Source organism: Anomaloglossus baeobatrachus, chromosome 8 (assembly GCF_048569485.1).
Source record: "Anomaloglossus baeobatrachus isolate aAnoBae1 chromosome 8, aAnoBae1.hap1, whole genome shotgun sequence".
NCBI lineage: Eukaryota > Metazoa > Chordata > Amphibia > Anura > Aromobatidae > Anomaloglossus > Anomaloglossus baeobatrachus.
The window spans coordinates 89370448-89397903 of NC_134360.1; the positions used below are offsets into that span (position 1 = coordinate 89370448).

Sequence of the window (27456 nt, forward strand, 5' to 3'; positions counted from 1 at the left end):
TGAGTCTATGGATAGATGGTCTGCTAAGATACTAGAAGCTTTGCAGTCCAGACTGGTAACACAGGCCCCGGGCACTGTTGAATCATTGCTCTCAGACCCCCCTCGGTCGGCGCAGCAAAGTGCTCCTGGGGAGACTCATAGGTCCCACGGTGAGGACTCCGACACGGACCGCAGTCCCAGACCGGCTAAGCGGGCTCGCTGGGAACTTCCCTCGACTTCATCACACTGCTCAGGGTCTCAGCATGAGGACTCTCTGGAGGATGAAGCGGAGGTGGCAGATCAGGGCTCTGATCCTGACGCCGCTCTCAACCTTGATACACCTGAGGGGGACGCCATAGTAAACGACCTTATAGCGTCCATCAATCAGGTGTTAGAACTTTCTCCTCCAGCTCCTCCAATTGAGGAGTCAGCTTCTCAGCAGGAGAAATTCCAATTTAGGTTTCCCAAACGTACACGGAGTGCGTTTCTTGATCACTCCAACTTCAGAGATACAGTCCAGAAACACCGAGCTTTTCCGGATAAACGCTTTACTAAGCGCCTTAATGACACACGTTATCCCTTTCCCCCTGACGTAGTCAAGGGTTGCGCTCAGTGTCCCAAGGTGGATCCTCCAGTCTCTAGACTGGCGGCTAGATCCATAGTTGCGGTGGCAGATGGTTCAGCCGTATGGGCACTCCAAGCTATCTCAGCTTGTCAGTCTGAGATTAATGCAGTCACACGAGCCTCTACTCCGCAGGTTGTGTCCTTAACCTCTCAGGCGTCGGCGTTTGCGTCCTACGCCATGAATGCTGTCCTGGACTCTGCGAGCCGTACGGCGGTAGCATCCGCCAATTCAGTGGCAGTCCGCAGGGCCATGTGGCTACGTGAATGGAAGGCAGACTCTGCTTCCAAAAAGTTCTTAACCGGTTTGCCATTTTCTGGCGACCGCCTGTTTGGCGAGAAATTGGATGAAATCACAAGGCGGCCTCCTCATGACTTTCGGCCTACCCAAACCGCATCCTCGGTCGGTGGCAGGCTCTCCCGCTTTTGCGACGCCTGGTTGCCACATGTCCAAGACCGATGGGTGAGAGACATTCTGTCTCACGGTTACAGGATAGAGTTCAGCTCTCGTCCTCCGACTCGTTTCTTCAGAACATCTCCGCCCCCCGAGCGAGCAGATGCTCTTCTTCAGGCGGTGAGCACTCTGAAGGCAGAAGGAGTGGTGATCCCTGTCCCCCTTCAGCAATGGGGCCAAGGTTTTTACTCCAACTTGTTTGTGGTGCCAAAAAAGGACGGATCTTTCCGTCCCGTTCTGGACCTCAAACTGCTTAACAGACACTTGAAAACCAGGCGGTTCCGGATGGAATCTCTCCGCTCCGTCATCGCCTCGATGTCCCAAGGAGACTTCCTAGCATCAATCGACATCAGGGATGCTTATCTCCACGTGCCGATTGCACCAGAGCATCAGCGCTTCCTGCGTTTCGCCATCGGGGACGAACACCTTCAGTTCGTGGCACTGCCTTTCGGCCTGGCGACAGCCCCACGGGTCTTCACCAAGGTCATGGCAACAGTGGTAGCAGTCCTACACTCTCAGGGACACTCGGTGATCCCTTACTTAGACGATCTGCTTGTCAAGGCCCCCTCTCGGGCGGCATGCCAACACAGCCTGAACATTGCTCTGGAGACTCTCCAGAGATTCGGGTGGATCATCAATTTCCCAAAGTCAAAATTGACACCGACCCAATCGCTGACATATCTCGGGATGGAGTTTCATACTCTCTCAGCGATAGTGAAACTTCGCTGGACAAACAGCGTTCACTACGGACAGGGGTGCAATCTCTCCTTCGAGCCCAGTCGCACCCCTTGAGGCGCCTCATGCACTTCCTAGGGAAGATGGTGGCAGCAATGGAGGCAGTTCCATTTGCGCAGTTTCATCTGCGTCCACTTCAATGGGACATTCTCCGCAAATGGGACAGGAAGTCGACGTCCCTCGACAGGAACGTCTCCCTTTCTCGGGCAGCCAAGGCCTCCCTTCAGTGGTGGCTTCTCCCCACTTCTTTGTCGAAGGGGAAATCATTCCTGCCCCCATCCTGGGCTGTGGTCACGACGGACGCGAGTCTGTCAGGGTGGGGAGCGGTCTTCCTCCACCACAGGGCTCAGGGTACCTGGACTCAGCCAGAGTCCTCCCTTCAGATCAATGTTCTGGAGATAAGGGCAGTGTATCTAGCCCTAAAAGCGTTCCAGCCGTGGCTGGAAGGCAGGCAGATCCGAATTCAGTCGGACAACGCCACGGCGGTGGCATACATCAACCACCAAGGCGGCACACGCAGTCGGCAAGCCTTCCAGGAAGTTCGGCGGATTCTGCTGTGGGTGGAAGCCACAGCCTCCACCATCTCCGCAGTTCACATCCCGGGCGTAGAAAACTGGGAAGCAGACTTTCTCAGTCGCCAGGGCATGGACGCAGGGGAATGGTCTCTTCACCCGGACGTGTTTCAAGAGATCTGTTGCCGCTGGGGGATGCCGGACGTCGACCTAATGGCGTCCCGGCACAACAACAAGGTCCCGGCATTCTTGGCACGGTCTCAAGATCACAGAGCTCCGGCGGCAGACGCATTAATTCAGGATTGGTCGCAGTTTCGACTGCCTTATGTATTTCCTCCTCTGGCACTGCTGCCCAGAGTGTTACGCAAGATCAGGTCCGACTGCCGCCGCGCCATCCTCATCGCCCCAGACTGGCCGAGGAGGTCGTGGTACCCGGATCTGTGGCATCTCACGGTGGGTCAACAGTGGGCACTACCAGACCGACCAGACTTGCTGTCTCAAGGGCCATTTTTCCATCTGAATTCTGCGGCCCTCAACCTGACTGTGTGGCCATTGAGTCCTGGATCCTAGCGTCTTCAGGGTTACCTCAAGAGGTCATTGCCACTATGAGACAGGCCAGGAAACCAACGTCCGCCAAGATCTACCACAGGACGTGGAGGATCTTCTTATCCTGGTGCTCTGATCAGGGTTTTACTCCCTGGCCATTTGCCTTGCCCATTTTTCTATCCTTCCTTCAATCCGGAATGGAAAAGGGTTTGTCTCTCGGCGCTCTCTGTGTTTTTTCAAAAGCGTCTAGCCAGGCTTCCGCAGGTACGCACGTTCCTGCAGGGGGTTTGCCACATAGTCCCTCCTTATAAGCGTCCGCTAGAACCCTGGGATCTGAACAGGGTGCTAACGGCCCTTCAGAAACCACCTTTCGAGCCAATGAGGGATATTTCTCTTTCACGCCTTTCGCAGAAGGTGGTCTTCCTAGTGGCAGTCACATCACTTCGGAGAGTGTCTGAGCTAGCTGCACTGTCATGCAAAGCCCCCTTCTTGGTATTTCACCAGGACAAGGTGGTTCTGCGTCCGGTTCCGGAATTTCTCCCTAAGGTGGTATCCCCTTTTCATCTCAATCAGGATATCTCCTTACCTTCTTTTTGCCCTCTTCCAGTTCACCAATGTGAAAAGGATTTGCACTTGTTAGATCTTGTGAGAGCACTCAGACTCTACATTTCGCGTACGGCGCCCCTGCGCCGCTCGGACGCGCTCTTTGTTCTTGTCGCTGGCCAGCGTAAAGGGTCGCAGGCTTCCAAGTTAACCTTGGCTCGATGGATCAAGGAACCAATTCTTGAAGCCTACCGTTCTTCTGGGCTTCCGGTTCCTTCAGGGCTGAAAGCCCATTCTACCAGAGCCGTGGGTGCGTCCTGGGCATTGCGGCACCAGGCTACGGCTCAGCAGGTGTGTCAGGCGGCTACCTGGTCGAGTCTGCACACTTTCACGAAACACTATCAGGTGCATACCTACGCTTCGGCAGATGCCAGCCTAGGTAGGAGAGTCCTTCAGGCGGCGGTTGCCCACCTGTAGGAAGGGGCCGTTTTACGGCTCTTTTACCGAGGTATTCTTTTACCCACCCAGGGACTGCTTTTGGACGTCCCAATTGTCTGGGTCTCCCAATGGAGCGACAAAGAAGAAGGGAATTTTGTTTACTTACCGTAAATTCCTTTTCTTCTAGCTCCTATTGGGAGACCCAGCGCCCGCCCCTGTTCCCTTCGGGCTGTTGTTCTTTTGTGTACACATGTTGTTCATGTTGAATTGTTCTTGGTTCATGGTTTTCAGTTCTCCGAACATCCTTCGGATTGAATTTACCTTAGACCAATTTATAAGTTTCCTCCTTCCTGCTTTTGCACCAAAACTGAGGAGCCCGTGATGCACAGGGGGGTGTATAGGCAGAGGGGAGGGGTTTACACTTTTAAGTGTAATACTTTGTGTGGCCTCCGGAGGCAGAAGCTATACACCCAATTGTCTGGGTCTCCCAATAGGAGCTAGAAGAAAAGGAATTTACGGTAAGTAAACAAAATTCCCTTCTTTCTTTGTTTGTTTTTTGTTTTTGTTTTTTGCTTCCCTTTTTTTCCAAGAGCCGTAACTTTTTTATTTTTCTGTCAGTTTTGCCATGTGAGGGCTCGTTGTTTGCGGGATGACTTGTACTTTTAAATGAAACCATAAGTTTTACACATAGTGTACTGGAAAAACTGCAAAAAAAGTGCGATCGCACAATAGTTTTTGGGAAATTTTATTCACTATGTGCACTATATGATAAAACTGATATGTGGGTGTGATGTCTCAGGTCTGCACGAGTTTGTAGACACCAAATATATATAGGTTTACTTTTATTTTAGGGGTTAAAAAAAAAAATTGACAAGTTTGTCCAAAAAAAGTGGCTCACTTTTTTGCACCATTTCCCGAAAACTGCAACATTCTCATTTTTCGGGATCTATGGCTCTGAGATGGTTTATTTTTTGCGTCTCGAGCTGACGTTTTCAATGGCACCATTTTTGCGCCAACGCTTATTGCATTTTGCGCATGTTTTGCAGCGACCAAAACACTTAATTTTGGCGTTTGGAATTTTTTTTTGCTGCTACGCCGTTGACTGATCAGATTAATTGATTTTATATTTTGATTGAGCATTTCTGAACGTGGTGACACAAAGTGTGTGTGTGTGTGTGTGTGTGTGTGTGTGTATGTGTGTGTGTGTGTGTGTGTGTATTTTTTTTATTTTTTAAACCTTTTTAATTTTCAGTTGGGTGAATGGGGGGTGATTTGAAATGTTTTTTTTTTCTTTTTTTATATTATTATTTTTTTTTTTTTAATTTAAACTTTCTGTAGATCAGAATTTTTCTTTCTCTTGATCACAGCAGCATTGCTCTGTTCTGCACAAAAGCTGCTCCCCTCTCACACATGGCGCTGTGACGGGTATAAGAGGAAGTGACTCATAATAGCTACAGGAGTCATCACATGACCTTGTGCTACCATGGCAACCATCAGATCCATGTGATCACGTCACGTGACTTCCTATGGAGCGGGGTGAGTGAGAGCTTACCATGGCTGCGATGTACACCACGCTGTTACATTTTGACAGGACTGTGCAAGGGGTTAACAGGCGCGAGTGGAGATCAGATCCACTCGTGCTTGATAGCCACACATGTCAGCTGTACAAATCAGCTGACATGTGCAGAACTCACTGCTGGCTGCCTGCTGCAGCTGGCAGTGAGTATACTGACGTTGGGCATGACATACCCATTACGTCGAATGTCGGTAAGAGGTTAATAAACTTAAACACCATTACATAAATAATTAGGACGGATTAGGAAATCTGATAAAATTTTGACTTTATAACTAGTGATGAGCGAGTACTAAAAAGCTCGGGTGCTCGAAGCTCGGGCCGAGCCTCCCAAGATACTCGTGTACTCGGGCCGAGCAACGAGCCCAATGTTATCCTATGGGAGACCCGAGTATTTTTGTGAAATGACCCCCCGGCAGCATGTAGAAACCCTAAAAATGTCACAAAAGTCTCAGAAGAGTGCTCAAATGACATGGCAACAGCATGGGGAAGACCCCTTGAAGCATTTATCACTCAAAAGTCACAGCTGTGAACAATTTTGTCCGCGTTTCACGCCATTTTTACGGACTCACCAGAAAACCTTCCAAAATGACCCCAAAATGATTTTTCATGGCAGAAATGTTAAGGGCACATACCCAATAGTGAGATAGAGCTGGTGTATGTTACTTTTTGAGATTAATACATGAAAGATTTTACGTGAAAACATTGTGTGGCACTCCGATGTCCCTGAGAAGAGACGTACATGAAGGCCTCTTGAGTCTAATGTGCCCATTTTGAGGAAGTGAGTCTTTGTAGTATTTTCCTTTGCCAGGGCAGTCCAAAATTGTGAGGTTCACCAATGCCCCTGCATACAGACGTGCATGAGGGCCTGTAAACCTGAAGTGCCCATTGTAAGGAAGTGGGTCTATTGTAGTATAGCCCTTAGGCAGGGCAGCCAAAAATTGGGAGGCTCCACATTGTCCCTGAATAGAGACGTGCATGATGGCCTGTAAACCTGAAGTGCCCATTGTAAGGAAGTGGGTCTATTTTAGTATAGCCCTTTGCCAGGGCAGCCAAAAATTGGGAGGCTCCACGTTGTCCCTGGATAGAGACGTGCATGATGGCCTGTAAACCTGAAGTGCCCATTGTAAGGAAGTGGGTCTATTTTAGTATAGCCCTTTGCCAGGGTAGCCAAAAATTGGGAGGCTCCACGTTGTCCCTGGATAGAGACGTGCATGATGGCCTGTAAACCTGAAGTGCCCATTGTAAGGAAGTGGGTCTATTTTAGTATAGCCCTTTGCCAGGGCAGCCAAAAATTGGGAGGCTCCACGTTGTCCCTGGATAGAGACGTGCATGATGGCCTGTAAACCTGACGTGCCCATTGTAAGGAAGTGGGTCTATTTTAGTATAGCCCTTTGCCAGGGCAGCCAAAAATTGGGAGGCTCCACGTTGTCCCTGGATAGAGACGTGCATGATGGCCTGTAAACCTGAAGTGCCCATTGTAAGGAAGTGGGTCTATTTTAGTATAGCCCTTTGCCAGGGCAGCCAAAAATTGGGAGGCTCCACGTTGTCCCTGGATAGAGACGTGCATGATGGCCTGTAAACCTGAAGTGCCCATTGTAAGGAAGTGGGTCTATTTTAGTATAGCCCTTTGCCAGGGCAGCCAAAAATTGGGAGGCTCCACGTTGTCCCTGGATAGAGACGTGCATGAGGGCCTCAAAACATTAAGTGTCCATTGTCAGGAAGTGGGTGTATTATAGTATAGCCCTTAGGCAGGGCAACCAAAAATTGGGAGGCTCCACATTGTCCCTGGGTAGAGACGTGCATGAGGGCCTCAAAACATTGTTCCCATTGCAAAGGAGCGGGTCTCCTGTCGTTGTAATGTCCATTCTGCAAAGAATGGGCGAAAAAATTTACCACTGGGGGTATACCTGAAACAAAGGCCTAAGTATTGCAATTTGTAACGGTCATCATCATGGTGGCGCATGAGGAGAAGGAGGAGCAGTCCAGCGATTATCCAAAGTCCAGAAGTGTGTACCCATGGGTGAGTGGAGGTACATGGCAAACTTTAAATTCCGCTCTCATTTGCTGGTGGTGTGGTGAAGTCTGGCCCAATCCAACCCTTGTTCATCTTGATCAGAGTCAGCCTGTCAGCATTTTCAGTTGACAGGCGGGTGCGTTTATCTGTAATGATTCCACCTGCGGCACTAAAAACACGCTCTGACAAAACGCTAGCAGCAGGGCAGGCCAGGACTTCCAAGGCGTAGAGAGCCAATTCATGCCACGTGTCCAGCTTGGATACCCAATAATTGTAAGGCACAGAGGAATGTCGGAGTACAGTTGTTCGATCTGCAAGGTACTCCTTCAGCATCTGGGCAAACTTAGGATTTCTTGTGGCACTACCCCGCACCTCAGGGGCTGTGGTACGTGAGGGGCTGAGAAAACTGTCCCACATCTTAAAGACTGTTCCCCTACCTCTGGCGGATTGGACTTGTGCCTCTCTCGGCTGTACGCCTCGGTTGTCCACTGATTCCTGACCTATGCCGCTAGCGTTTTGTGAGGGGAATGCTTTGCCTACTTCCGTGACTATGGCCTTCCGGAACTGCTGCATTTTGGTTGACCTCTCCTCCACGGGAATAAGAGACAAAAAGTTCTCCTTGTAGCGTGGGTCTAACAGTGTTACCAACCAGTAATGATTGTCGGCCAAGATGTTCTTAACGCGAGGGTCACGAGACAGGCAGCTTACCATAAAGTCAGCCATGTGCGCCAGACTCTTAACAGCCAGTACTTCAGTATCCTGACCAACACGATGACTGAACATGCTGTCCTCCTCCTCCTCCTCCTCCTCATCATCTACCCTGTCCTCTGGCCAGCCACGCTGAACCGAGGACATGACTGGTGTGCATGTCATATCGTCAATTTGGCCGGAGAGTTGCTCCATGTCTTCATCCTCCTCCTCGTCATAGTCCTCCACTGCACGTTGTGATGAGACGAGGCTGGGCTGTGTGTTATCACCCACACCCACTACTGTTTCTTGCTGCAACTCATCGCGCTCCGCCTGCAATGCATCATGTTTGTTTTTCAGCAGAGACCGTTTTAGAAGGCAGAGTAGCGGTATGGTGACGCTAATAATGGCGTCATCACCACTCCCCATCTTGGTGGAGTCCTCAAAGTTTTGGAGGATGGTACATAGGTCTGACATCCATCTCCACTCCTCAGGTGTTATGTGTGGAGTTTGACCCATTTCCCGACGGCTTAGGTGATGCAGGTACTCAACAACTGCCCTCTTCTGCTCACATATCCTGACCAACATGTGCAGAGTTGAATTCCAACGCGTGGGGACATCACACACCAGTCTGTGAGCCGGAAGATGCAAACGGCGCTGAAAGCCGGCAAGGCCGGCTGAAGCAGTAGGTGACTTTCGAAAATGTGCAGACAGGCGGCGAACTTTTACCAGCAGATCAGACAGCTCTGGGTATGACTTTAGAAACCGCTGAACCACGAGGTTGAGCACATGGGCCACGCATGGAACATGTGTCAGCTGGCCTCGCCTCAAAGCCGCCACCAGGTTCCGGCCGTTGTCACACACGACCTTTCCTGGCTTTAGGTTCAGAGGTGTGAGCCAGTGATCTGCCTGCTGTTTCAGAGCTGTCCACAGCTCTTCTGCATTGTGGGGTTTGTCACCTATGCAGATTAGCTTCAGCACAGCCTGTTGCCGCTTCGCCGAGGAAGTGCTGCAGTGCTTCCAGCTTGTGACTGGTGTGGAGGGTACTGTGGATGAGGATGCGCAGGAGGAGGAGGAGGCTGAAGAGCATGACATTCCGGAGCTGTAGAGTGTGGGTGAAACACTGACTGAGGTAGGGCCTGCAAACCTTGGTGTGGGAAGGACGTGTTCCGTCCCTCGCTCAGACTGGGTCCCAGCTTCCACAATATTAACCCAGTGTGCCGTCAACGAGATGTAGCGGCCTTGCCCACAAGCACTTGTCCACGTGTCTGTGGTTAGGTGGACCTTGGGTGAAACAGCGTTGTTCAGGGCACGTGTGATGTTTTGTGACACGTGGTTATGCAACGCGGGGACGGCACACCGGGAGAAATAGTGGCGGCTGGGGACCGAGTAACGTGGGACAGCTGCCGCCATCAGGTCACGGAATGATTCTGTCTCCACCAGCCTAAAAGGCAACATTTCCAGCGCAAGCAGTCGCGAAATGTTAGCATTTAGAACTGTGGCATGTGGGGTGTTGGCAGTGTATTTGCGCCTGCGTTCAAAGGTTTGCTGAATGGATAACTGAACGCTGCGCTGGGACAAGGACGTGCTTGATGATGGTGTTCTTTCTGCGTAGGCAACTGCAGGTGCAGGAGTGGAGGAGGCTTGTTCGCAGGCAGCATGGACAGGGGATTGGCTCGCATGCACAACCAGCGAAGACGTAGCAGTGACATCAGCAAGCACTGCTCCTCGACTCTGTTGTACTTCCCACAAAGTCGGGTGCTTGGCTGACATGTGCCTGATCATGCTGGTGGTGGTCAGGCTGCTAGTTTTGGTACCCCTGCTGATGCTGGCACGGCAGGTGTTGCAAATGGCCTTTTTTGAATCATCTGGATCCAACTTAAAAAACTGCCAGACTCGGGAAGACCTAACATTTGTACAGGCACCTTGTGTCGTCGTGTTGTTCCGGGGAACGGTTGCCTGACTTCTGCCTGGGGCCACCACCCTGCTTCTTACTGCCTGTTGTGATGCTACGCCTCCCTTCCCCTGTGCACTGCTGTCCTCGCTCTGCATATCCTCCTGCCAGGTTGGGTCAGTTACTGGATCATCCACCACGTCGTCTTCCTCTTCCGCACCCTGCTCCTCCTCCTGACTTCCTGACAATTGTGTCTCATCATCGTCCACCACTTGTTGAGACACGTTGCCAACTTCGTGAGAACGTGGCTGCTCAAATATTTGGCCATCTGTACAGACGATCTCCTCATGACCCACTTCAATATGAGCTGGCGAGAGGCCAGAATGTGTGAATGGAAACGTGAACAGCTCTTCCGAGTGTCCAAGTGTGGGATCATTAATGTCCGAGGAGGACGTGTACTCAGCCTGGTGGTAGGAAGGAGGATCAGGTTCAGAAATGTGCGGTGCAGTATCACGGCTACTGACACTTGACCGTGTGGAAGACAGAGTGTTTGTGGTGGTGCCAATCTGACTGGAAGCATTATCTGCTAGCCAACTAACAACCTGTTGACACTGGTCTTGGTTCAAGAGCGGTGTACTGCTGCGGTCCCCAAGAATTTGGGACAGGACGTGCGAGCGACTAGATGTGGCCCTTTTGTTGTGGCGAAATTAGAGCTTGCCCACGACCTCGGCCTCTGCCTGCACCACCATCACTCCAAAAATACAAAATTATCCCCGGCACTCCAAGAGAAAAAAGAAACAATGTCTGGGTATTTTTGATGTTTTTTATTGTGAATAGTCTTATCTCGACGTTTCGGTCATACCTTGACCTTTATCAAGAGAATTAATCAGACTATGAAGCAGAGAAATCAGTATGTGCATACTACTCGAGGGAGGGAGCAATACGAGTCACCACTCATATGAAGAGGAACTTATCAGGTGCGTATGAGCGCTGTGACTGAATAATAGACAATCGGGATCAGCCAGTCAATAGTCTATGGGGTAATCGTGTAGTGGTATTCCACCGAGGTAGAAAGTCGTATGTCGTGACTGTCCAATAATTGGCTACTGTATAGGTGCCATGCCAATCTTGTTAGTGAGCAGAGAACCTGTCAAACAGCATGAAATGGTGTGCGGGAGGTAATGTGTCTCTGGAAACTTGTGACACCAATACATTAGCTATAAGACATATAGCCCACAATGCCAAATGTTAATCTATGAGCAGCCGTGAAATAAGGTCGTATAGGAGACCTTCTTAAAGGAGTAGTGGAGTAGGTGAAATTGTCATGACAGTGTCGGTATGACACCTATGCTGCGGACTCAAAAGGGAAACAGCCTATATGGTAACAGTGTCCTGGCAGCCACCATTCCCCCTGGACACAAGCCTGTATCATCTCATACACCAGGTCTTTGACCTTTTTCCAAGTTACCACTTTTGAGCATAGCCCTGGCATAGGACACTGTTACCATATAGGCTGTTTCCCTTTTGAGTCCGCAGCATAGGTGTCATACCGACACTGTCATGACAATTTCACCTACTCCACTACTCCTTTAAGAAGGTCTCCTATACGACCTTATTTCACGGCTGCTCATAGATTAACATTTGGCATTGTGGGCTATATGTCTTATAGCTAATGTATTGGTGTCACAAGTTTCCAGAGACACATTACCTCCCGCACACCATTTCATGCTGTTTGACAGGTTCTCTGCTCACTAACAAGATTGGCATGGCACCTATACAGTAGCCAATTATTGGACAGTCACGACATACGACTTTCTACCTCGGTGGAATACCACTACACGATTACCCCATAGACTATTGACTGGCTGATCCCGATTGTCTATTATTCAGTCACAGCGCTCATACGCACCTGATAAGTTCCTCTTCATATGAGTGGTGACTCGTATTGCTCCCCCCCTCGAGTAGTATGCACATACTGATTTCTCTGCTTCATAGTCTGATTAATTCTCTTGATAAAGGTCAAGGTATGACCGAAACGTCGAGATAAGACTATTCACAATAAAAAACATCAAAAATACCCAGACATTGTTTCTTTTTTCTCTTGGAGTGCCGGGGATAATTTTGTATTTTTGGAGTATTGACTGTTTCCCTAGAGCACCCGCATTCATAGTGAGCCAGGTCTATACGAATTATTGCACCACCATCACGTCCACTTCCTTGTTCCTTGCCAATGCCCTTGCGCATTTTGCAATGCTGTGCACTGCTGACGTGTATATTCACTACTTGTGCGTTATATCAAAGTTTCTGGAAATTGCACACAAGTGCACCTGTACGCTGCCACCAACAGGCACACACGTGCGGTTTTAAAAACCAAGCACGGACGCAATAAGAACCTAACAGGTTTTTTTGGGGAGCGACAATTACAGACAAGTCAGACACTATCTGGACTGTTTTACACTGTGTACACCAGCCCCAGATATGATGAAGGCTGGTATACGGTCACCACTACCCTGCCTGCCTGCCTGCCTGTATACTGGTACAATAGTCCTGACAAGGACTCTTTTGGTCACTAGCCTGTATTCAGACCTGGCTATACCCTGCCTGTATATAGCAACAATAGTCCTGAGAAGGACTCTGCTACTGTACTCCGACCTGGCTATACCCTGCCTGCCTGTATACAACTAGAATAGTCCTGAGAAGGACTTTTGGTCACACTGTTTGCAGCCCTGCAACTGAAAAAGCTATAAAGGGCCGCAAAGCTTTCCCTGAATCGGCGACACTCTCCCTGCACTGACTGTCTGGATAGCTGTGAGCAGAGCACAGCGCGCCGGCCGATATAAAGGCTCGGTCACGCTGTGCAGGCCGGCCAATCACTGCAATTCCACAACTAACAGGGCTGTGGCATTGCAGTGGTCTGCCAGCCAATCCCTGCATGAGGGCTGGCTCTCAAAAGAGCGCCAACATGCAGAAATGAAGACCACGAGTATCGCGAGATTACTTGGTCCCCGCCGAGCAGCCCGAGTACAGCGATACTCGTGCGAGTACCGAGTAGTTACAAGCATGCTCGCTCATCACTATTTATAACCTTTTAGTCTGCACATCTCAGTTTTCTTACTTTGCATTTCTTTTGTTTTACTTGCAGTGAGTTTTCCAAAGCTCAAGAGTATTTGAAGCTCTTAAGTGTGTTTGCGGACTCTGTGAGCGGGGTCAGCTTTCCCCCTATTGGAGGCTCGTCCTGCATGCTGACCTCTACTAGTAAGTAAAAGTCACAAAAACAAGTGTTGTCTACGTTGTATATTCTCTGATGAAATATGCTTCTCAACTTTTTGTTTTTTTGACTCATTACTTGTTTTTTTTTTTTTTTCCATTGTAGGTACAGATACTGTCTGTCGCTGGTGGTACTCTGTAACCTCCATGGCTGTTGGCTGGATGCAGGGTGATGATACCATAGTGAAATCTCATTATTTGGATGTGGAGAGGACACCAAAGCAGCTGGATCCTGAGTAAGCCCCTACAATAATTTCTAATTTATGAAACACAAAAGAAAAATCAGCTGGAGAGTCAATTTGCTAAATATAAATTTGTTAGTCTCCTAATTCCCCCCACCCCCCAGCACCATAATGTGCTATTACATCATGCCGATTTACCCAAACACAATATGGCATGTTAGTGTTGCGGGCTCAGGAATTGAGTCTGCGCCATCAGCAACTGGTGTCGGCCATAATATACAGCTGGTGCGCTGCAGTATAATGTCCAGGCTCTGTGCTGGCATTAAATGCCACTGTCCATAGGAACTACAGCATCTAGGTTGTTGATAGTGGGAAGGCAGTCCCTCTATATTTCATCAGCCTCCCTGCAATGTGATCACAAAGTGTCCACGAAGACCTTTAGGTTTTGAAATCCAAGAAAGTAAAGTTTATAAAATCATCAGCTTCTTGAGTGACAGCAGCTGAGGATCAGATCATATCTGGGGGTATTCAGCGTTATCCCCTCCCCCTGTTAGAATTAGCATAAGTATTCCACAAACTATTTACTTTTTCACTGGTAGGATCTGTGCTGAGGTCATACCCATGTGACCAGAAGGGGCGGGGCCTCAGCCAACAGAAAAATGTTGCTTCCTGATATCTGCTTTGTTGGCTGAGGCCCTGCCCCTTCTGGTCACATGGGTATGACCTCACACAGGACCTGCTAGTCAAAAATTAAATCGATTTGTATAATACTTATCCCCCCCCCCGTTAGAATTAGCATAACTCAGAATACCCCCCAGATATTATCTGCTCCTCAGCTGCTGTCACTCAAGAAGCTGCTGATTATATAAACTTCACTTTCTTGGATTTTAAAACCTATATATCTGAGCGGACTACTAAAGGTATATATAGAATCAGCCTGATAGTGCCAGTATAGCACTGGGTTTAGGTTATATACGAAAATCCTGGTGATTTGGTCCCTTTTTAAAAAAAAAAAACACAGTCATGGAATTTGCACTGGAACATATATATACTAGCTTTTTGTGCAAAAGTAATAAAACTGAAATATATGCAATTGATATCACCACCTAGGTAAGTTACAGCTTTATGAAGGTATTTCCCTGCCTTGTGAATAAAAAAAATAAAAATCTCTAAGCAACATTGTCAGATACGCTGTGGGTTTTTTTTTGTTAGTCTCACTTCTTAAAAATGTAATAAGTGATGTAAACATTGTACGCAGTCTTCATAATGAAGGAACATCTCGGGTATTTTTTTTTCACCTGCCTATGCCCTATAAATCCTGAATTGGGCCTCGAATGTTCATGTTGCTCTTTACGCCTGAACCTTGTTAAATGTCCAGCCCAACTGATTAGGGTATTTATAAAACCAGGGAAAAAACATAATAGATAAAGGGTTCCGTGACACAAACTGGGGGGGTGAAGTAACATATTTATGGAAAAATTGTAATTTTCACTCATCAATGCATTCTATGCTTATTTTTGAATAACACCTTTTGATGTCAAAGCGCTGACTTCACCCATTAGTAGATGCCATGTGGTGTGCAGTTTCCAAAGTGGGTGGGTTCACATGTCGTCATAGGTTTCCCAGCAAAGTCCAAATGGCCCACCTTACCTTCTGAACCATGCATATGAATGACTTGATGCCTCATATGATTAATCTCTTGTCTTATTCAGGAACCCCTTAGTGAAAGCCGTCGCTCACATGTGCAGAGCCTTACATCTGTCTTTATCTGGGAAGACGGACAGCGCACAGAATTCATTCAGTCAGTGCGAGAAAGCCAGCGCCTTCTTGTGGAATAGCCTGAACATGAACAGCACCAGCAATAATGATCTGAACAAGGTGATGATGGGACACGTGGTGGCGCTGCCACTTTTCTACTCGTCTTTCTTCTTTCAGTGATACAGGCTGAGATCCACTTGGCGTCACCCTGGTGCATTGTTGTTGCATTGCATGTCTTTAGTGTCTGTGCAATGTTTCTTCAGTGCAGTATGGAGGCTTCAGATGTGTCGTCTTTGTGACGTTGTGATTAACCAACATTTTTACTGCTTGCTTTTGATTTATTTTTTTCTTACACTTGGTTGAAATTCTTAAAGGTTCTTAAATGTTAATAATTTGAGATTAGATGCGTAGATCACATCAATATTTTTTTCTATTATTGCATTTATTATTTATAAACCACAGCCATTAAATGGGTTTACTGGCTTTTGATATTAATGACCTATCCCAAACATGGGTGATCAGTCACATGATATGTGGAGGCCGCTGGCAGCGGGACATAGTGTATAGCACAGCTCCGTATACTGTGAAAATGCCACTGCTGAGAACTGCAGATCCGCTTCTGTTGTCTTGAAAAAAAATGTGCTAAATATTAGTAGTGAATGACCTTCTGCAATATCTGAACCTTAAAGGGAAACTCCACAGGCTTTTACTACCTAATCTGAGAGCAGCATGATGTAGGAAGAAAGACCCTTATTCCTGCAGTGTATTACTTACATTACTGGGTGCAGCAGTTGTGACACAGTTCTTAGATAAATCATGAAGCAGAGCTCAGAAAGCTAACCCCACCCATGACTGTATGACCTCAGAAGAAGGATCCTCAGCTGAAACGTGTAGTAGTTTAATTTTTGACAATGTCAGATTATTATTCCACCACTACTATGGTCTAATGTTTTTAATATTTTTTAATAAATGTTTATTTTTGCCCACTCGCTGGACCTTTCTATTCTTTTTGATAGTATATTTGAATATGTGAGACTTATTTTTTACCAGAGTTGTATATGATTAAGAGACCACTGCAAAATTCAGGCTTTCTGATTTTTCTCTTTCTAGGTATATTTTCGAGTAAAATGTAAATTGTTCTTTTATTCTATAAACTACTGACGTGTCCGAATTTCCAAGGAAAAAATTTTGTTTATTTTCTGAAAATGAGAAATGGTCAAAATAACAAAACAATGCATTGCTTTCAGACCTCAAATAATGCAAAGAAAACAAGTTCATAATCATTTAGACACAACAATACTAATAATGTTTTACCTCAGGAAGAGATCAGAAATCAATATTTTGTGGAATAACCATGATTTTTTTAATCACAGCTTTCATGCGTCTTGGCATGCTTTCCACCAGTCTTTCACACTATGCCACTCAAGGTGCAAAAATTTAAGCAGTTCTTCTTTGTTTGATGGCTTGTGACTATCCATCTTCCTCTTGATTACATTCCAGAGGTTTTCATTGGGGTTCAGGTCTAGAGATTGGGCTGGCCATGACAGGGTTTTGATGTGGTGGTCCTAAATCCACACATTGATTGACCTAGCTGTGTGGCATGGTGCACTGTCCTGCTGGAAAAAACTGTCCTTAGAGTTGGGGAAAATTGCCTGAGCAGAAGGAAGACACTGTTTCTTTGTCGCTCCATTGGGAGACCCAGACAATTGACAATTGGGTGTATAGCTTCTGCCTCCGGAGGCCACACAAAGTATTACACTTAAAAGTGTAAACCCCTCCCCTCTGCCTATACACCCCCCCGTGCATCACGGGCTCCTCAGTTTTTATGCTTTGTGCGAAGGAGGCACACATCCACGCAAGCTCCACAATTTAGTCAGCAGCAGCTGCTGACTCTATCGGATGGAAGAAAAGAGGGCCCATAACAGGGCCCCCGGCATGCTCCCTTCTCACCCCACTCTGGTCGGCGGTGTTGTTAAGGTTGAGGTACCCATTGCGGGTACATAGGCAGGAGCCACATGCTGTTTTCCTTCCCCATCCCTTAGGGGCTCCGGGTGAAGTGGGATCCTAACCGGTCACCAGGCACTGGGACCGTGCTCCCTCCACAGCCCCTGGGGGAATCTGCTGGACAGGAGAACGGGTATCATCAGGGACAAGGCCCTGCTACTCTGAGGTACTCTGTGTCCCCTTGGGGACGGCGCATAGTGCGCCTGTGTTATGGACGCTGCAGCAGCTGCTGGGTGTGTTAGTGCGCCGGGACTACCGCGCTGACCGCGCTTGTTTGCCGGCCGCGCTTATAACTTTATTCCCCGGCTTTTGCGGCCTAGCACCGCATACTCCCGCCCCCGGGCCTGCCAGTCAGGGGTAAGGGCGGGACGCTGCACTAGACGTCAGCGCTGAGGGCTGGAGCATACTTCGTATCCTCCTCCCCCCTCACTGAGCACCGTGGGGTATCAGATTCCCGCACTTTTTCAGGCACGCCCACGGCCCCCTCCTCCTCTCAGAACGCTAGCAGCCATTCCTGCAGCAGACGCTGGAGATTTTCAGAGGAGAGACAACCGAGCTCCACAGCTCTGGGAGGCCCGGACAGGGAATCTGGTGGTCACACAACCGCTGCGGGCGGTCGGTAAGCCGCACCTGTTACTAGGTGTTGGCCCCCCTGGGTGCCGAAGTGTATACTTATATGCTTATTTTGTATACATTTACTTTGTACGGCCGCACTATTTGCTTTTGGCTATATACCCTCACTGATTGCTCTAAGGGGAGACCACAGCATGTCGTCCGCAAAAAGCAAGGGTGCCAAGGCACAGGCTTACTTTGCAACCTGTACCTCATGTGCGGCTATGCTACCTGCAGGTTCCACCTACCCTCATTGTGTGCAATGTTCGGCCCCTGTGACACTCACTCAGCCGGAGTCTCAGCCATTGGTGGGACCCCCGGCCCAGGTGGAACCACCGGCTCCCACTGTCCAGGTGACAGGGACAGAGTTCGCAGTATTCGCTGACAAACTGTCTGAGTCTATGGATAAATGGTCTGCTAAGATACTAGAAGCTTTGCAGTCCAGACCGGTAACACAGGCCCCGGGCGCAGTTGAATCATTGACCCCAGGCCCCCCTCAGTTGGAGCAGCAAAGTGCTCCTGGGACGACGCATAGGTCCCACGGTGAGGACTCCGACACGGACCGCAGTCCCAGACCGACTAAGCGGGCTCGCTGGGAGCTTCCCTCGACTTCATAACACTGTTCAGGGTCTCAGCATGAGGACTCCCTGGAGGATGAAGCGGAGGTGGCAGATCAGGGCTCTGATCCTGACACCGCTCTCAACCTTGATACACCTGAAGGGGACGCCATAGTAAACGACCTTATAGCGTCCATCAATCAGGTGTTGAATCTTTCTCCTCCAGCTCCTCCGATTGAGGAGTCAGCTTCTCAGGAGAAATTCCATTTTAGGTTTCCCAAATGTACACGGAGTGGGTTTCTGGATCACTCCGACTTCAGAGATACAGTCCAGAAACACCGAGCCTTTCCAGATAAGCGCTTTACTAAGCGCCTTAATGACACACGTTATCCCTTCCCCCCTGACGTAGTCAAGGGTTGGGGCTCAGTGTCCCAAGGTGGATCCTCCAGTCTCTAGATTGGCGGCTAGATCCATAGTTGCAGTGGCAGATGGTGCATCACTCAAGGATGCCACTGACAGGCAGATAGAGCTCTTGATGAAATCCATCTATGAAGCTATTGGCGCGTCCTTTCCTCCGGCATTCGCAGCCGTATGGGCACTCCAAGCTATCTCAGCTTGTCAGTCTGAGATTAATGCAGTCACACGTGCCTCTACTCCGCAGGTTGTGTCCTTAACCTCTCAGGCGTTTGCGTCCTACGCCATGAATGCTGTCCTGGACTCTGCGAGCCGTACGGCGGTAGCATCCGCCAATTTGGTGGCAGTCCGCAGGGCCATGTGGCTACGTGAATGGAAGGCAGACTCTGCTTCCAAAAAGTTCTTAACCGGGTTGCCATTTTCTGGCGACCGCCTGTTTGGCGAGCGATTGGATGAAATCATTAAACAATCCAAGGGAAAGGACTCGTCCTTACCCCAGTCCAAACCAAACAGACCTCCACAACGGAAGGTACAATCGAGGTTTCGGTCCTTTCGGCCCTCAGCCAGGTCTCAATTCTCCTCGTCCAACAGGCCACAGAAGGGTCAGAGGAACTCTGATTCATGGCGGTCTAAGTCACGTCCTAAAAAGACCGCCGGAGGAACCGCTACCAAAGCGGCCTCCTCATGACTTTCGGCCTCCCCAAACCGCATCCTCGGTCGGTGGCAGGCTCTCCCGCTTTTGCGACGCCTGGTTGCCGCATGTCCAAGACCGATGGGTGAGAGACATTCTGTCCCACGGTTACAGGATAGAGTTCTGCTCTCGTCCTCCGACTCGTTTCTTCAGAACATCTCCACCCCCCGAGCGAGCCGATGCTCTTCTTCAGGCGGTGAGCACTCTGAAGGCAGAAGGAGTGGTGATCCCTGTCCCCCTTCAGCAATGGGGCCACGGTTTTTACTCCAACTTGTTTGTGGTGCCAAAAAAGGACGGATCCTTCCGTCCCGTTCTGGACCTAAAACTGCTCAACAGACACGTGAAAACCAGGCGGTTCCGGATGGAATCTCTCCGCTCCGTCATCGCCTCAATGTCCCAAGGAGACTTTCTAGCATCAATCGACATCAGGGATGCTTATCTCCACGTGCCGATTGCACCAGAGCATCAGCGCTTCCTGCGTTTCGCCATCGGGGACGAACACCTTCAGTTCGTGGCACTGCCTTTCGGCCTGGCGACAGCCTCACGGGTCTTCACCAAGGTCATGGCAACAGTGGTAGCAGTCCTACACTCTCAGGGACACTCTGTGATCCCTTACTTAGACGATCTGCTTGTCAAGGCCCCCTCTCGGGAGGCATGCCAATACAGCCTGAACATTGCTCTGGAAACTCTCCAGAGATTCGGGTGGATCATCAATTTCCCAAAGTCAAAATTGACACCGGCCCAATCACTGACATATCTCGGCATGGAGTTTCATACTCTCTCTGCGATAGTGAAGCTTCCGCTGGACAAACAGCGTTCACTACAAATAGGGGTGCAATCTCTCCTTCGAGCCCAGTCGCACCCCTTGAGGCGCCTCATGCACTTCCTAGGGAAGATGGTGGCAGCAATGGAGGCAGTTCCTTTTGCGCAGTTTCATCTGCGTCCACTTCAATGGGACATTCTCCGCAAATGGGACAGGAAGTCGACGTCCCTCGACAGGAACGTCTCCCTTTCTCGGGCAGCCAAGGCCTCCCTTCAGTGGTGGCTTCTCCCCTCTTCTCTGTCGAAGGGGAAATCATTCCTGCCCCCATCCTGGGCTGTGGTCACGACGGATGCGAGTCTGTCAGGGTGGGGAGCGGTCTTCCTCCACCACAGGGCTCAGGGTACCTGGACTCAGCCAGAGTCCTCCCTTCAGATCAATGTTCTGGAGATAAGGGCAGTGTATCTAGCCCTAAAGGCGTTCCAGCCGTGGCTGGAAGGCAGGCAGATCCGAATTCAGTCGGACAACGCCACGGCGGTGGCATACATCAACCACCAAGGCGGCACACGCAGTCGGCAAGCCTTCCAGGAAGTTCGGCAGATTCTGCTGTGGGTGGAAGCCACAGCCTCCACCATCTCCGCAGTTCACATCCCGGGCGTAGAAAACTGGGAAGCAGACTTTCTCAGTCGCCAGGGCATGGACGCAGGGGAATGGTCTCTTCACCCGGACGTGTTTCAAGAGATCTGTTGCCGCTGGGGAACGCCGGACGTCGATCTCATGGCGTCTCGGCACAACAACAAAGTCCCGGCATTCATGGCACGGTCTCAGGATCACAGAGCTCTGGTGGCGGACGCATTAGTTCAGAATTGGTCGCAGTTTCGACTACCTTATGTGTTTCCTCCTCTGGCAATGCTGCCCAGAGTGTTACGCAAGATCAGGTCCGACTGCCGCCGCGCCATCCTCGTCGCTCCAGACTGGCCGAGGAGGTCGTGGTACCCGGATCTGTGGCATCTCACGGTGGGCCAACCGTAGGCACTACCAGACCGACCAGACTTGCTGTCTCAAGGGCCTTTTTTCCATCTGAATTCTGCAGCCCTCAACCTGACTGTGTGGCCATTGAGTCCTGGATCCTAGCGTCTTCAGGGTTATCTCAAGAGGTCATTGCCACTATGAGACAGGCCAGGAAACCAACGTCCGCCAAGATCTACCACAGGACGTGGAGGATCTTCTTATCCTGGTGCTCTGATCAGGGTTTTACTCCCTGGCCATTTGCCTTGCCCACTTTTCTGTCCTTCCTTCAATCCGGAATGGAAAAGGGTTTGTCTCTCTGCTCCCTTAAGGGACAAGTCTCGGCGCTTTCCGTGTTTTTTCAAAAGCGTCTAGCCAGGCTTCCACAGGTACGCACGTTCCTGCAGGGGGTTTGCCACATAGTCCCTCCTTACAAGCGTCCGCTAGAACCCTGGGATCTGAACAGGGTGCTAACTGCTCTTCAGAAACCACCCTTCGAGCCAATGAGGGATATTTCTCATTCACGCCTTTTGCAGAAGGTGGTCTTCCTAGTGGCAGTCACGTCACTTCGGAGAGTGTCTGAGCTAGCAGCGCTGTCATGCAAAGCCCCCTTCCTGGTGTTTCACCAGGACAAGGTGGTTCTGCGTCCGGTTCCGGAATTTCTCCCGAAGGTGGTATCCCCTTTTCATCTCAATCAGGATATCTCCTTACCTTCCTTTTGTCCTCATCCAGTTCACCAATGTGAAAAGGATTTGCACTTGTTGGATCTGGTGAGAGCACTCAGACTATACATTTCTCGTACGGCGCCCCTGCGCCGCTCGGATGCGCTCTTTGTCCTTGTCGCTGGCCAGCGTAAAGGGTCGCAGGCTTCTAAGTCAACCTTGGCTCGGTGGATCAAGGAACCAATTCGGGAAGCCTACCGTTCTTCTGGGCTTCCGGTTCCTTCAGGGCTGAAGGCCCATTCTACCAGAGCCGTGGGTGTGTCCTGGGCTTTGCGGCACCAGGCTACGGCTCAGCAGGTGTGTCAGGCGGCTACCTGGTCGAGTCTACACACTTTCACGAAACACTATCAAGTGCATACCTACGCTTCGGCAGATGCCAGCCTAGGTAGGCGAGTCCTTCAGGCGGCGGTTGCCCACCTGTAGGAAGGGGCCGTTTTACGGCTCTTTTACCGAGGTATTCTTTTACCCACCCAGGGACTGCTTTTGGACGTCCCAATTGTATGGGTCTCCCAATGGAGCGACAAAGAAGAAGGGAATTTTGTTTACTTACCGTAAATTCCTTTTCTTCTAGCTCCAATTGGGAGACCCAGCACCCGCCCCTGTTCCCTTCGGGCTGTTGTTTTTTTGTGTACACATGTTGTTCATGTTAAATGGTTCATGGTTTCAGTTCTCCGAACATCCTTCGGATTGAATTTACCTTAGACCAATTTATAAGTTTCCTCCTTCCTGCTTTTGCACCAAAACTGAGGAGCCCGTGATGCACGGGGGGGTGTATAGGCAGAGGGGAGGGGTTTACACTTTTTAAAGTGTAATACTTTGTGTGGCCTCCGGAGGCAGAAGCTATACACCCAATTGTCAATTGTCTGGGTCTCCCAATTGGAGCTAGAAGAAAAGGAATTTACGGTAAGTAAACAAAATTCCCTTCTTTCCCAGGATACCCTTGTATGCGGCTTGAGTCATATGTCCTTCGCAAAGTTTACTCTGCCCAATTTCTAGAGTAAAGGCCCTGTCACACACAGAGATAAATCTGTGGCAGATCTGTGTTTGCAGTGAAATTGTGGACAATCAGTGCCAGGTTTGTGGCTGTGTACAAATGGAACAATATGTCCATGATTTCTTTATCGTTCCTTTGGGAGACCCAGACCATGGGTGTTTTAGCTTCTGCCTCCGGAGGACACACAAAGTACTACACTTAGTGTAGCTCCTCCCTCTGAGCTTATACACCCCCTGGTAGCCAGTCCTAGCCAGTTTATTGCTTTGTGTCAGGAGGCATACATCCACACATGCATTCTCATCTGATTTTGTTTGACTTTTGGAAAGAGTTTGAAGAAAAGCGGGTCCATGTCTGGACTCCCGGCATGTCCCTTCTCACCCCACTGTGTCGGCGGTGTTGTTAAGGTTGATTAACAAGGCTGCAGCCTTACATGCCGCGCTCCTTCACCTTCCCTTCTGGGCTCTGGTTTGAAGTGGGAGCCAGCATGGTCTCCATGCCTGGCAGGGGTCCGGTCTCCATCCACAACTCCTTGAGGATTCTGTTGGACCGGAGCACTCATCCTCAGGGACATGGCCCTGCGTCTCAGCAGCTAAGTACCTGAGACGTTTATGTTGGGGGTCCCGGTTCTTTATTGTAAGGGGAGAGTATGCTGTATGTGATTGTTTTAACTTTTCCGGCGGGTTCTCTAGCTTTTGCCTGAAAACCGCGCCGATGGTGCCTGCTTGTCGGCCTCGCCGCTTAAATTTAGGCCCCGGCTTCGCCGGAGGCCTAGTTTCATTTTCCTGCCCTCGCATGTCACTCATGCAGAGGGACAGGTTCGGCTCCTCCCGGCGGCCGTTCTACACAGGGGAGGGACACTCCCCACTGCTGGGGCGTCCCTCCTTCCCTGCAGGTCTCTATAGCCCTCCACTTCCCGCTCTGTTATAGGAACGCCCTCTTCTCAGGCAGAGTTCACTCTGCTCTGGGACATCCTGCATTCTGCATCTCTGCTGAGGTGCTGCGACTGGGGGATCGTGCTTCGGGATCTGGAGGGCACACAACACCGTGCTCAGTGGTCTGGTAAGCTACAGCCGGTCTCCAGTTGTGGACCTCTGTATATTCTCCCTGGGGTTCATTCTTTGCAAAGCCCCCACTCCAGCAGCAACACAAGGAGCAAGGCTCCAAAGCTTTATTCTACATGCACTGCATGTAAGCTCCTGCTGCCTGAGCCGAGCATCTATCCACATTGTGATGTCTGCTCTAACTTGGTAGTCTCACCCCCAGTGGTCTCTCAGGCTGCTGCTGCACCTGTGACTGAACCCCCGGCCTGGGTAGAGTCCTTTTCTAGGTCCATATCCCAGTCATTTGCTGAGTCCATGGGACTTTTGTCCAGGGCTTTGATGAATATGCATCAGCCTCCCTCACAGGGTGGCTCTAATACTCTTGACAGAGGACTCCTATCCTCTGACCTCCGTCCATCGGAGCTCACGGAGGATTCATCATCTGATCCCAGACCCCGTCCTTCTAAGAGAAGGCGCAGGGTTTCCTCCCCCTCCCCATCCCACGGCTCTGTCTCAAGAGCTGACTCTCAAGATGAGGAGGATGGCCTCACTGGGGGCTCGGAGGCTATGTATCCCATCGATTTCTCTGAGGGTGACTCAGATCTTAGTGATTTGATTGCTTCTATTAATTCTGTGCTGGATCTCAATCCGCCAGTATCAGAGGAGCAACTCTCTTTGGCAGAAAAACATCAGTTTACCTCGCCTAAGAGAGTGAAGAGTGTGTTCTTTAACCACTCCAGTTTTCAGACCGCTGTGACCAAACCCAGGGCCTGTCCTGACAAACGCTTTCCAAAGCGTGGTTCTGATGACCGGTTTCAATTTCCACCTGAGGTGGTCAAGGAGTGGTCTCACTCCCCAAAGGTAGACCCTCCGGTGTCTAGGCTATCAGCCCGGACCGTTGTGTCGGTGGCTGACGGCACCTCACTTAAAGATTCCCCTGACCGTCAGATTGACCTTCTGGCCAAATCTGTGTATGAAGCTGCGGGGGCCGCGTTTTCCGACTTTTGCAGCAGTGTGGGCTCTCAAAGCCATCTCTGCTTCTCTAGAGGAGATGCATTCCCTCACCAAGGAATCTATGCCTGAGATGGTTACCTTAACTGCTCAGGCTTCAGCTTTTTCATCTTATGCCATGTCTGCCATGCTAGAGGCTGCTCACCGCACTGCGGTGGCTTCAGCTAATTCTCTTGTTATCCGCAGGATTTTGTGGCTTCGAGAGTGGAAGGCAGATGCTTCTTCCAAGAAGTTTCTTTCTGGGCTTCCTTTTGCTGGTTCACGGCTGTTTGGTGAACAGCTGGATGAAATCATTAAAGAAGCTACTGGCGGGAAGAGTACTTCCATGCCACAAACCAAGACCAGGAAACCCGCCCAGGGTAGGAATCAATCGAGGTTTCGTTCCTTTCGTTCCTCCAACTGGTCATCCTCTAAGCCTTCCGCCTCGTCCGCTACCTCAGCCAAGGATCAGAAATCCAACTGGCACCCAAAAGCGCGTCCGCAGAAGACCGCAGGAGGTTCTGCCACTAAGGCAGCTTCCTCATGACTCTCGGCCCGCTCCAGCCACGTCCTTAGTCGGTGGCAGGCTCTCCCACTTTGGCGACGCTTGGTTAAAGCAAGTCTCCGATCAGTGGGTGAGAAACATCATATCTCACGGCTACAGGATAGAATTCTCTTCCAGCCCGCCAAACAGATTTTTTCTCTCAACTCCCCCCCTGCTCCAAGGCCGCCGCCTTCTCGCAGGCCGTGACGTCCTTGCAGGCAAACGGAGTGATTGTCCTAGTTCCCGCTCAGGAACGGTTCAGAGGTTTTTACTCAAATCTCTTCCTAGTTCCAAAAAAGGACGGTACCTTCCGGCCCATCCTGGATCTCAAGCTTCTCAACAAGCATGTCCGGGTGCGGCATTTTCGCATGGAGTCTCTGCGATCAGTCATTGCCTCTATGACCCAAGGGGAGTTCCTGGCGTCCATCGACATCAGAGATGCCTATCTGCATGTGTCACATCAGCGTTGGTTACGTTTTGCGATAGGAGAGGTTTATTTCCAATTCATGGCGCTCCCCTTCGGGTTAGCCACGGCCCCTCAGGTATTCACCAAGGTCATGGCGGCAGTGATTGCGGTCCTGCACCTCCAGGGGTTAGCAGTGCTTCCTTATCTGGACGACCTTCTGGTCAAGGGTCCATCCAGCGCAGACTGTCAGCGGAGTGTTTCGCTCACTCTCGCCACCCTAGCCCAATTCGGGTGGATTGTCAATCTTTCCAAATCCACTCTGACTCCGACCCAGAGTCTCACGTACCTAGGGATGCAGTTCGAACCTTTGCCGGCACTTGTGAAGTTGCCCTTAATCAAACAGCAGTCTCTCCGGCTAGCGGTGCGCTCTCTCCTGAGGCCCCGCCGTTATTCCCTCAGGCGCCTGATGCAGGTGCTGGGTCAAATGGTGGCCTCCATGGAGGCGGTTCCCTTTGCCCAGTTCCATCTGCGTCCTCTGCAGCTGGACATTCTCCGCTGTTGGGACAAGCGGCCTTCCTCCTTACACAAGTCAGTGGCTCTGTCGCCACGGACCAGGAGCTCTCTTCAGTGGTGGCTTCGACCCCTCTCCCTGTCCCAAGGGCGCTCCTTCCTGGCTCCGTCCTGGGTGATTCTCACCACGGATGCCAGCCTATCCGGCTGGGGAGCGGTACATCTCCACCACAGAGCACAGGGCACTTGGACTCCGTCCGAGTCAGCCCTTTCAATCAATGTGCTGGAAACCAGACCTGTGCTTCTAGCTCTCCTAGCCTTTCACCACCTGTTGGCGGGCAGGCACATTCGAGTCCAGTTAGACAATGCGACAGCAGTTGCCTACATCAATCACCAAGGCGGGACACGCAGCCGCCTGGCAATGTTGGATGTCCAACGCATTCTTCAATGGGCGGAGGACTCAAAGTCCACCATATCCGCAGTCCACATCCCTGGCGTAGAATACTGGGAGGCAGATTATCTCAGCCGTCAATCCGTGGACGGTGGCGAGTGGTCCCTGCACCCGGCAGTGTTTCAGTCAATCTGCCGCAAGTAGGGCACTCCGGACGTGGACCTAATGGCATCCCGTCACAACAACAAGGTTCCGGTTTACGTGGCTCGCTCCCACGATCCTCAGGCCTTCGCCGCGGACGCTCTGGTTCAAGACTGGTCCCAGTTTCGTCTGTCCTACGTGTTTCCCCCTCTAGCTCTCTTGCCCAGAGTCCTGCGCAAGATCAGAATGGAGGGCCGTCGAGTCATCCTCATTGCACATCTTCCGGACCGTCCAGACCTGCTCTCGCAAGGTCCGTTTTTCCGCCCGAATTCTGCGGCACTCAAATTGACGGCGTGGCTCTTGAGTCCTGGATTTTGACGGCTTCTGGTATTCCTCCTGAAGTCATCTCCACTATGACTCGGGCCCGTAAGTCTTCCTCCGTCAAGATCTATTACAGGACTTGGAA

At 50.3% G+C, this 27456-nt stretch overlaps 1 protein-coding gene across 1 annotated transcript in view; it reads left to right on the plus strand.

The window, feature by feature from the left end:
* SREBF2 (sterol regulatory element binding transcription factor 2) overlaps positions 1 to 27456 on the plus strand; it is a 159761-nt gene that overhangs the window by 125096 nt on the left and 7209 nt on the right. Inside the window, exons 14-16 of the mRNA XM_075321885.1 lie at positions 13142 to 13254; positions 13373 to 13502; positions 15161 to 15326. Of these exons, the coding sequence (XP_075178000.1) occupies positions 13142 to 13254; positions 13373 to 13502; positions 15161 to 15326 (409 nt within the window). The remainder of the gene's footprint in view (positions 1 to 13141; positions 13255 to 13372; positions 13503 to 15160; positions 15327 to 27456) is intronic.